Source organism: Pinus tabuliformis, chromosome 1_2, assembly GCF_031772625.1.
Source record: "Pinus tabuliformis cultivar Carrire ecotype Pingquan chromosome 1_2, CPIR1, whole genome shotgun sequence".
In the NCBI taxonomy this organism is placed as follows: domain Eukaryota; kingdom Viridiplantae; phylum Streptophyta; class Pinopsida; order Pinales; family Pinaceae; genus Pinus; species Pinus tabuliformis.
The window spans coordinates 75,038,505-75,050,814 of record NC_142298.1 but is presented as its reverse complement, the minus strand read 5'-3'; the positions used below and the strand labels follow the sequence as shown (position 1 = coordinate 75,050,814).

General features: G+C 37.6%; 1 protein-coding gene across 1 annotated transcript; it reads right to left on the bottom strand.

Moving 5' to 3' along the window:
- Positions 1 to 6,340: 6,340 nt before the first annotated feature.
- Positions 6,341 to 8,653, bottom strand: LOC149204487 (uncharacterized). Its single transcript, XM_089393300.1, has one exon. The coding sequence runs from the start codon at positions 8,491 to 8,493 to the stop codon at positions 6,901 to 6,903; it is 1,593 nt and encodes a 530-aa protein (XP_089249426.1). The 5' UTR covers positions 8,494 to 8,653; the 3' UTR covers positions 6,341 to 6,900.
- Between the last annotated feature and the right edge of the window lie 3,657 nt (positions 8,654 to 12,310).

Here is a 12,310-nt window from a genome sequence, read left to right as displayed (position 1 = left end):
GGTGACGAATTGATCATCAATGGCCTTCAACAAGTCTCGGACCTTTTCATGCTGATCAACGGAACCACGAATACCAGCTGAAATTTTAGTCTTAATGAACATCATGCTTAGACGATTGGATCGCTCCCATCGTTCATAAAGCGTGATGTCCACTGCAGTGCTGGTATTAGTGAGTGCCGATGGTTCATCTTTCCTAATAGCATAGTCTATGTCCATCCACCCCAAATGAAGGAGAATCCTCTCCTTCCAAACCTTATAGTTATCTCCCTTAAGTTCGAGAATGTCACAACGAATTTCAGAGAAATTTGCAGGTTGTACTACTGCATCAAAATTAAAAATCACATGCTTATGTTAAAATTGAGGCTTAATAAAATTTCATGTTTTACCAATGTAAATCATGCTCAAAATTGAATCTAATGACATAAAAATTGCCTGTGGGCTAAATTTTCAATTCAAACAGATTCAATAAAACTTTATGATAAAACTTATTAATTCATAACTCCTATGGGTAGGTTATGAAATTTTATCCTAATTAATTACATAAATATAATAAAATTCATGTGGGATAAAATTTATTATATTTAATCTAATTAATTACAATTTAATGTTTAAATAATCTTTATGTGATACAATCAATCATAATATATAATTTTATTTAATAAAAGATGATGTGGTTATTCTCTAATTAATTAAAATTATATGGATTACCAGACATTATCCATTATAAATTTGCATAAACAAAAATATATATATATATGGAAAGCGGAAACAATTATCGCACTAATCAAACTCTTAAAGAAATTTCTTATAAAATTATAAACATTTCTTTAAGCAGAGTAAAACTCATTAAAAATATACAATCTAACCATTCAAAATTATAATAGAAAAAAATAATCAACACAAACATTAATTAATCCAACCAAATCAACTTATCATTTATTTATTCAAATAACGTTGCTTGGGTTAAGCTAAGTGGTACACTATGTAACCACTAATATGTCCAAATTCAGAGGACAAAAAAAAATTCTGCAATCTCATTAATTCGTTAGTTAAATTGTAAATCTAGTAAAGTAAATAGAATCAAAAACTGAATGCCCAAATGAGAAATAAACCATTTCTTATTTCTTCTTTAATTACAAATGTTCATTATTATAACTGTAAGTTCAGTAAAGTAAATAGAATCATGAATGCCCAAATGAGAAATTTTCTTATTTCAATTACAAATGTTCATTATTATAAATTTTACAATAAATATGTAATCAATTATAAAATTTACTTTGCATTGTTGATCAAAGTGATTTTCCGATTCATATAGTCTTCAGAGGTGCTGCCCATTTGGAGAAATTCCAGACTCGAGCACCAAGTAGTTTGTGAAAGGCATAATATTCTGTGATTATTTCCAGCGGTAGGGTGGGCTAGGGCCTAAGTTTCTACCCAATTGAAATAATAAAACAATTGAGTGGTTTCAATTTCAAACACGAGAAATTGAAGATTCAGCCATGAACTCCGAAGATTATTTTGATCCACCCAACCAGGAATACCATGAGCGGAAATATGGCTTCAATGTCAAAATCATGATATCGACGTTAATCTTTCAATTATAAAATCTAGCTTTCCATAAAGGGAGGATATTCCTGAATCTTGATGATATACTTCACTTTTAAAAATTATTTACGATACGAAATCAGAAGCAGAGACGTCCTTTCAAGATCTGAAAATCGTCCTAGAGGTGAGGGGGTGGAAAAATGTTTTGACGAACAAATATCTCTGGACCTAATGGAAAGGATTTAAATATCCAAGTATATTCAAGCTAAGTATATGAACTGACGCAGCATGTAAAGAATTCAACCTACGCTGGTAGACTCGAGAAGGAGGCTAGGATCAGAATGTTTAATTACACGGCGTCAAAATTGGCATTTACTTTTGAACCTGTAACTTTTAGACGCTGGAAAGTTGTTTTGACGCGCAGATGATTATGAACCTAGACTGTGCTGTTAGTTTTGACTAATTTCCATATAATCATTAACGCGCACAAAAATTACAAATACAAAGCACTTCAAAGTATTCGAATCGCACACCAAGGCAGAGATAAATGTTATGGCTCTAATACCAAATTATAATTTATCAACAGCGATTCTATATGCGGAAAAAACTTAAAGAACCGTAATACTGGAATGAAGGTTTAATGCCCAGAAAAATAAATTACCTCCAGCCATTGATAACGTTCTTGCTGCAAACCACAGTCCACTTGCTTCTTTACTGAAAACAACGCTCCAGCTTCAATCCAAGCAAAAGAAAAGAATACAGAAAGTCTGAAGGCACTTCCAAGCTCTGCTCTCTCAGCTAGATGGTGTAAAAACTGAAGGGGATTGAGATACAAGCTTGGGGACCAAACAAATAAATTTATAGCCAAGCTTCTGATGGCTATGTGTCAGGTGTTCCACAGATCAAGGTAGAGAACTCCAAATGGAGTAATGGACCACTTCAGTAGCTCCCAACAATAAATTTATTAACTGCAGTTGATTTCCTTAATTTAAGGAAATTACTGCAGTTGGTTTCCAGAAATTAAGGAAAGACTGCAGTTTACTTCCATAATTGTAGGCAGCAGTTGTTAAAAAAATTAATGGAGCTTAACAAATATTTCACAAGGCCTAAACAGTCAAATACATAACTAAAAGGAGGACATTCCAAAGCAAACTACAAAATTGTAAACAAACTCAGTTCAATACTTCAAACCAGGTTAGTCCATTTAAGTACAGTTCACTATTGAAATTCACAAGGTACACTCCATCAAAGGCAATGACAAGCCACTAACCATTTCATCAAACCAATTCCAAATTATTACCGTGAAGAATATCGTTGAAATTTTTCTTGGGGTCACTTCATTAGTTGCAAGTTGCAACACACTAACTGCTAAAGCCAATTCCATTTTAGATTGATGAACTGGTGTATCTAATCAGGATTTGCAATCCACTAAACCCTAACCAAATGTGTTTTCAGAGAAACACCTGGTATGCTAATGGGAATTCGACCACTCAGATTACTTTATTAAGCTGAATTGCCAAATCTGTTTCAGATAGCTTGCTAGTGCACTATTACCGAAGTCACCCTAAACCCTAACGAAATGTGTTTTCAGAGAAACAACTGGTATGCTAATGGGAATTCGACCACTCAGATCACTTCATTAAGCTGAATTGCCAAATCTGTTTCAGATAGCTTGCTAATGCACTATTACCGAAGTCACCCCTACAGTTCATCCATTGATAGTCTACTGCTACAACGATACCTTTACTGCAGAATATGTCAGCTTCATGCCAAACTTTTTTTAAGACCTCATGCAATGGTCTATTACCCTCTTGGGGTGTTCCTAGTCCCTCCATGAGGGTGGTAAATGTAGTCATGTAGTTATGAGGCCTCTTGGACTACTATCTTTCATCACTTTAGATAAATTATTAAAACACCAACATTGCAAAGTCTATCCATCAATGTGCTGTATGTAACATCATCAAGGCTCGAGGCATACTCTGGAATCTCATAAAAGATCTGTTAAACTTTGTCTTTCCCGTCATGCTTACAGAGTCCATCTATTGCCCGTGATGCTTACACAGTCCATCTATTAATGTTGTAAAGCGAACTAGGTCAGGCATGCAACCTTTCTCCAACATCTCTACAAGGAGCTCCCTGGCTTTTTCTAGATTACCCACTTTGCAAAACCCCTCTGTAAGTGTATTATATGTGATATCATTAGGTTCATCACCTATTTCAGCCATAACATCTAACAATTGGAGAGCTTCTTGAAGCTTCCTTCAGCCATAACATCTAACAATTGGAGAGCTTCTTGAAGCTTCCCTTCTTTGCAAAGACCAGCAAAAAGAACAGTGTACGTGATAACACTCGGATTGTTCCCCTTATGCCCTTCCTTGACGAGGCCAGCGATAAATGCATTGTATGTGACAACATTAGGCAATATGTTTTTGTTGTGCATTTCATAGAACTTCCTAGCCCCCTCCAACTTGCCTCCCTTACAGAAACCATTGATAAGTACACTGTATGTGACAGCATTTGGGCAGATGTCTCTGTCGGACATTTCATAGAAGAGCTTCATAGCCTCCTCCAACTTGCCTCCTTTACAGAAACCATCGATAAGCGCACTGTATGTGACAGCATTTGGGCAGATGTCTCTGTCGGACATTTCATAGAAGAGATTCATAGCCTCCTCCAACTTGCCTTCCTTACAGAAACCATCAATAAGCACACTGTATGTGACAACATCAGGGCATATGTTTCTGTCTGACATTTCATAGAAGAGCTTCATAGCCTCCTCCAACTTGCCTCCCTTACAGAAACCATCGATAAGCGCACTGTATGTGACAGCATTTGGGCAGATGTTTCTGTCAGACATTTCATAGAAGAGATTCGTAGCCTCCTCCAACTTGGCTTGGCTCCCTTACAGAAGCCATCAATAATCACATTGTATATGACAACATTGGGGTATATATTTCTGTCGGGCATTTCATGGAAGAGCTTCATAGCCTCCTCCAACTTGCCTTTCTTACAGAAACTATCAATTAAAGCAGTAAATGTAATAACATCGGGGTTATGCCCTTCTTTTAACATCAGATACAGTAGTTGATTGGCCTCTTTGAGCTTACCTTCTTTGCAGAAACCATCAATTAAAGCAGTAAATGTAATAGTGTCAAGCTCATGACCCTGTTGCAGCATAACAGCTATCAATCCAGAAGCCTCGTGAGTTTTCCCTCTCTTGCAGAGCCCATGTATTAGGGTGCTATATGTAAAAAGATTAGGAAGCTGTCGTTTGTTCACCATTTGATTGAACAGTTTGACAGCATCCTCCGTCCTGCCTGTCCTGCAAAGCCCTTTGATGAGGGTACTGAATATTACGACATTTGGAATATAGCCATGTGCTTCCATTCCTTCAAACACTTTGAAAGCATAATCCATTCTACCTGTTTCACAGTGACAGTTGATAACAATGCTCAGAGAAATGAGATTTGGAATAATGTCTGCTTCAACCATAAGTCTGTAAACACGCAATGCTGATTGATGTCGGTTCCGTCGGACTATGCTACTTAACAAAAGATTGCAGGTGGTGATGGTGGGATTAGATTTAGCTGAAAGCAGATGGCTGAAGGTCTCCACTGCCTCCGTAAGCCTGTTGGTCTGGCAGAGTGTTTTAATGTGCGAGTCGCCACTGGTATTCAAGGTGTGGAAGGAGCGTTGAGAATTCTTCCTGCCCCATTTGCAAAGCATAGACCTCCTTGCAGGCGCCATCATCGCCATTGGGTTGAGTTAAGCAGATGAGATTGAAATTGCTTGCCGTGTGACCCGCTCTGGAAGCCCTAAAGCCTGTGGAAATAGACCAACCCAAACGAGCATTCATACATCAATCCTGTGCAAATACATCAATTATTGCCTCAAACATGTCAACCAAATTATCATAGTCTGGTAACTTTGGATGAACGTTAATCACCCTTTGTTGCCCTCTCCCTTGATTACTCCAATTTTATGGAGGAAAAAATTGTGCGTTACAAGTAGGTTAATGCTTTTCATTTCTAGGAGCTGGGGTTTTATCTGGGTGCAGTAAACTGAAAATTTCTACAGAACTAGCATTTTCATTGACCAGGCCTTTCAGAGAACATTATTTCCCTCTGTGTACTATCCCATATGTAGGGGTCACAGTGGAAATGGAAAAAGGGTTCCCTGAATTCCAGCAACTATTGCACTTGTTTGGTATGTGTGCCCACAGACTGAAGTAGCTCCCATTGCTTGTCGTTGAAGGTCTGAATATGTGATTGAATCCACATTCCGTGGCCATAAATAAAATAACTTATGACAAAAAGAATGGAATGGTCCCAAACCGATATCCTCTCTTAGCAGCATACCCATGACAGCTCGCTGACCAAGCTGATGGAAAACAGATGAACACTGAGATAATAGTTGTCTCGGCTACTACAATTTGGACAGAAGAAACTAGACAGTGAAGTAGTTGCAGATGTCTAAATAAAAAAAGATGCACTGTAACTAAGACATGCCGTGACAATCATTACAAATTGTGTCCTATAATGGGAGCAAGTACTCGATACATATGGAGTCTCAACATGTACTAGATAGATATGGAGCCTGGGCATTCAATCAATGAAGCAAAATATTTCACAAGGCCTAAACAGTCAAATACATAACAAAAAGGAGGACATTCCAAAGCAAACTACAAAATTGTAAACAAACTCAGTTCAATACTTCAAACCAGGTTAGTCCATTTAAGTACAGTTCACTATTGAAAGTCACAAAGTACACTCTATCAAAGGCAATGACAAGCCACTAACCATTTCATCAAACCAATTCCAAATTATTACCGTGAAGAATATCGTTGAAATTTTTCTTGGGGTCACTTCATTAGTTGCAAGTTGCGACACACTAACTGCTAAAGCCAATTCCATTTTGGATTGGTGAACTGGTGTATCTAATCAGGATCTGCAATCCACTAAACCCTAACCAAATGTGTTTTCAGAGAAACACCTGGTATGCTAATGGGAATTCGACCACTCAGATCACTTCATTAAGCTGAATTGCCAAATCTGTTTCAGATAGCTTGCTAGTGCAATATTACCGAAGTCACCCCTACAGTTCATCCATTGATAGTCTGCTGCTCCAGCGATATCTTTACATCATGCAGTGGTCTATTGCCCTCTTGTGGTGTGCCTGGTCCCTCCATGAGGGTGATAAATGTAGTCATGTAGTTATGAGGCCTCTTGGACTGCTATCTTTCATCACTTTAGATAACTTATTAAAATTACCAACATTGCAAAGTCCATCCATCAATGTGCTGTATGTAACATCATCAAGGCTCGTGGCATACTCTGGAATCTCATAAAAGATCTGTTAAACTTTGTCTTGCCCGTCATGCTTACAGAGTCCATCTATTAATGTTGTAAAGCGAACTAGGTCAGGCATGCAACCTTTCTCCAACATCTCTGCAAGGAGCTCCCTGGCTTTTTCTAGATTACCCACTTTGCAAAACCCCTCTATAAGTGTATTATATGTGATATCATTAGGTTGATCACCTACTTCAGCCATAACATCTAACAATTGGAGAGCTTCTTGAAACTTCCCTTCTTTGCAAAGACCAGCAATAAGAACATTATATGTGATAACAGACGGATTGTTCTCCTTATCTAGCATCTCATGAAGTACTTTGGTGGCCTCCTTCCACTGCCCTTCCTTGATGAGGCCAGCGATAAATGCAGTGTATGTGACAACATTAGGCAATATGTTCTTGTTGTGCATTCCATAGAAGAACTTCCTAGCCTCCTCCAACTTGCCTCCCTTACAGAAACCATCGATAAGTACATTGTATGTGACAGCATTTGGGCAGATGTCTCTGTCGGACATTTCATAGAAGAGATTCATAGCCTCCTCCAACTTGCCTCCCTTACAGAAACCATCAATAAGCACACTGTATGTGACAACATCAGGGCATATTTTTCTGTCTGACATTTCATAGAAGAGCTTCATAGCCTCCTCCAACTTGCCTCCCTTACAGAAACCATCGATAAGAGCACTGTATGTGACAGCATTTGGGCAGATGTCTCTGTCGGACATTTCATAGAAGAGATTCATAGCCTCCTCCAACTTGCCTCCTTTACAAAAACCATCAATTAAAGCAGTAAATGTAATAACATCGGGGTTATGCCCTTCTTTTAACATCAGATACAGTACTTGATTGGCCTCTTTGAGCTTACCTTCTTTGCAGAAACCATCAATTAAAGCATTAAATGTAATAGTGTCAAGCTCATAACCCTGTTGCAGCATAACAGCTATCAATCCAGAAGCCTCGTGAGTTTTCCCTCTCTTGCAGAGCCCATGTATTAGGGTGTTATATGTAAAAAGATTAGGAAGCTGTCGTTTGTTCACCATTTGATTGAACAGTTTGACAGCATCCTCCGTCCTGCCCGTCCTGCAAAGCCCTTTGATGAGGGTACTGAATATTACGACATTTGGAATATAGCCATGTGCTTCCATTCCTTCAAACACTTTGAAAGCATAATCCATTCTACCTGTTTCACAGTGACAGTTGATAACAATGCTCAGAGAAATGAGATTTGGAATAATGTCTGCTTCAACCATAAGTCTGTAAACACGCAATGCTGATTGATGTCGGTTCCGTCGGACTAGGCTGCTTAACAAAAGATTGCAGGTGGTGATGCTGGGATTAGATTTAGCTGAAAGCAGATGGCTGAAGGTCTCCACTGCCTCCGTAAGCCTGTTGGTCTGGCAGAGTGTTTTAATGTGCGAGTCGCCACTAGTATTCAATGTGTGGAAGAAGCGTTGAGAATTCTTCCTTCCCCATGTGCAAAGCATAGACCTCCTCGCAGGCGCCATCATCGCCATTGGGTTGGGGTAAGCAGATGAGATTGAAATTGCTTGATCTGTAAGCCCTAAAGCTTGTGGAAATAGACCAACCCAAACGAGCATTCATACATCAATCCTGTGCAAATACATCAATTAATTAATCCTCTTTATTTTCGGTCGGCCTTTCCCATCAGTCCATGAAGATATTTAGCCCTTTCAATATGGAAGTCGTAGCCATAATTTATTTTAGAAATAATTTTACATTCATAATCGTCTGACCTTTCTTAGTAGTAATGGTATCATGGTATATAAGGATTCTGGCATTGGTGGAATTATGTAGCATCTTTTTTAATATTGGAATAGTTTATAGGGAAGAAATGAGGGGAGATAAGAAATTTATGTTACTATGATGAGTTGGTAGTAAAATCTGACATTTTTTATTATAAATGATTAGTCGTCAATATCAATGTGGAATAGATGATGAGGAAGAGAAGAAAAGATATAATATTTTTACAGATGGTGAGGAAGAGAAGAGGAGTATATTTTTTTTAATAGTTAATATGTATATATATATTTTTATTATCTTTTATTTATATTATTTTAGTGTTTATAAAAAATTTTAAGAATAAAGTTACTAATAAAATTATTAATTTTTTTCTTAAAAAATAATATTATTATTATTATTATTATTTTATTCACTTATCTACAATAAACATATTGAATGTTAATAGTTTAAATTAATGTAATCACTTAGTAAAATAAAAAACTTTGGGCTATATAAGTGAAGCTTATGGCTATGGAGTTTGATGGTGATGCAAGAGGATATAGTTGATAGTGGAAAGGGCCCCATGCTAGATCAAGGCATTGGTAAATCAATTAATTACCACTTGGCTCTAAAGTTCTCATATTCCAATTTAAGCACTAATAAAAAGACAACTAGAAGGAACTCTAAGAAGAATCTTGCCAACAAAAGACAAAAGGGAGAGGAAGAGAGATGCATACAGGGAGTTGAAGAGACAAGGATGATTGGCCTCTAGTTTATCTCAACAAGGCCAATGCTACCTATAAGCCCAAGCACACCAATTGAGAGTAGCTAAATACAATTATTTTGATGTAATTGTAAATGATATAAATAACTACTCTTGTAATTTTGTAATTCGGGTATGTAGATTTTCACATTTCAAAATCATATTGCTTATTGATTTTGGAGTAAAAACAGTGTGACCAGAACTTTGATATGTCCAAAATTTTGGTCACGGATTTTACTCCAAAAACAATAAGCAATATAATTTTGTTATTGCTAAGGGGTTGTGGAATTATGTTTTTTTACTATTTATTTTAATGTTGACGGCAATTCATTCCAACACCAACAAATTTAATACCCAATCAATCCTCTACATTCTTATGTTTGAATGGATTGAATGGTTGGTTTGTATTCACAATTATATTTGTGAAAACCCATTCATTTGCCTCAATTTTTGCAATTTAAAAATGTGACCCATTCATTTGCCTCAATTTTTGTAATTTAAAAATGTGACCCATTCATTTGCCTCAATTTTTGTAATTTAAAAATGTGACTATAATGCCAGCATGGACATAAGAGCCATGGTTGGTTGATATAATGTGCTTTAAAACATTTAAATTTGATTTCTAAATGAAAGAGGGGATGATTGTAATGTCCTCAATTAAATTAATTTTTCTTAGATGAATTTCTATTTTTGCAATTGTGTGTTGGGAAATATTTTGGCATGTACACTTAGGAAAAGTGGGTGGAGGGAGTCCCCACTTAATTTTCAGAGAGATGGAGGACACCAACATGAGAGAAAATGAAAGATTAAATTGGTAATGAGATGTGGGGCCGCCCAAAAAGGGGAATTCAAACCCCTTAGGAAAAACAAGCTAGGGAGAAGGAAGTCGAATGGTTGGGACCCAAAAGGAGAGAAAGGGGGCAACCAAGATAAATAGGAGGAAGAGGAATCATTTTTCGGGGCTTTTGAAAAAATAAATTTCTGATTTAAATTACTCTTGAGCTACTTAGCCAAGACTACCAATGCTGCTTAGAACAAAGAGATTTTTTAGAGGAAATCTCAGCTCTTTTTTCGGTGGACTTAGAGTGCCACCCTAGCGGAGAATTTCAAATTTTACTGGAGAGGAGATTGTTGGAGTTTGTGGTTCATTTTCATCCAAGCTCATCCAGTTCGAATCTCTAGCAGGTTGCAGGGCCAGAAGTTCGCACCAATGATTTGAGGAGTTTCGGAGGACGTAAGGCGAGAAGTTTGTACCACTAGTTTGAGGAGTTTCTAAGGGAGTTTCAGCTGAAGAAATTATGAGAAAAATCTCCTAAGGCTGGATGAGAATTTGTGGTAATTTGTGGAGGTGGAGTCTACATTTATAGAAAGAACTCAAATTCGTCCTCTAGGGCCTACGCAATAATTTTCTGCGAAAAACTTGTGGGCCAAATTTGCAGTGAGGAGGAGCTAGTGGAGCTGGGGTTTTAGGCCTAAATTTCCAAGGAAATATTTTTGAATTTTTCCCAGCCATTTGGAGGGAGGAAATAAGGGTAAATTAGCAATTAATCTTTAGGGGGGGATGCAAAACCAGTGGAGTAGGGTGTAGCACCGATTTTGGGTAATTCCAGGAGGTCAGAATTAGCCCAAAACATTTGTGGGATTTGTTGGTTAGGGGTCAAGGAGTCTGCTGCTAATTTTGCAGAATTTTTGGGGGTGTTTTGGTGCCCCAAACAACATAATTATTTGGTAGTCAATGGGGAGGAGTGAGCTTAAATTTTAGGTCGTAGGTGGTCAGTAGAATTTGCCAAAACTCTTTCTAGGTTTTTTTAGGTTTGTGGTGGAGAGTCCAAGATTAATTTGGCAAAATTTCCTGAGCACTTTTGGAGGTTCAAACAAGGGTTTCTTCCAATCATACATTGTAGAATTTCCAGGGCCAACGCAAAGCTTGAGGAGAAATCATTTCTTTACGTCCCCGGCAATGTTTTTCTCACCTGGAATTGTCTAGCTTTCTTTGGCAAGCCCAGGTGCACACATTCTATATATTTGTACTGTCATCTTCATAATAAAATGCTCAATTTGGCGCAGTTCTAGTGCAATTTTATGGGTGTTTAATTGTTGTCTAAATATTTATGTGTTGTATGTGTATTTTGCTTTGTTTATCACTTTCATTTCCTTTTTGTAACATTACAATGACCTTTTCGATCCAAATGTCTTAGGGATTTTTCTTACTGGGAAGCCACGACCCAACCCTAAACTTAAATGATGAAGTCAAGAAACTATCTTTTGCAACTCTGATGAGCCAACTCATTAACAGTTAATTTATGACATGTGATTGGAAGTAATGGTGCAGACCAGATTGAAGCCAGTTATTAGTAGTTAATTTATCAGATGCACATTTATGAGATATGACTAGAGGTGGTGGAATGGAGGAAATGATGCCCTTTTCTCCTAGCACATCAAGGAGACAGGCGACGACCTCTCAAACACACAGACATATATATGAAGCCATAACTAAAGAAGTTGGCTCTAGTTGCTCATTGGTTGGTTGGTTCTCATGGGCTCTCATTGCTTATCATAGAAGAAAAAGTGGTGTTTGAGCTTGAGTAAGTGATGTTGAGGAGGTAAAGAATATCGGCTCAAGGAAGTAATGTCGAGGAGTAAGCAATATTGTCCCAAGAAAGTGATGACGTGGAGATAAAGAATATTGACCCAGGGAATGTATCACTAGGGAACTAAAGCATGTATCAATACATGTATGGTTAGCATGCCATGTGGACCCACATGTGGCAGTGGTGTGGCACCATGTGAACTAGGCATGGCCATGTGGGTGCCACATGTTGAAAATCATATATTTTATTCTTCGCTGCTGAAAACCTTGAATCTCGTTGGGTCGGTGAGATAATGGGACTAGGTCTAGTATTTAATACCCA

Coding starts and splice junctions, on each gene's coding strand:
- LOC149204487 (XM_089393300.1), bottom strand. CDS start 8,493: ATGCTCGTTTGGGTTGGTCTATTTCCACAAGCTTTAGGGCTTACAGAT.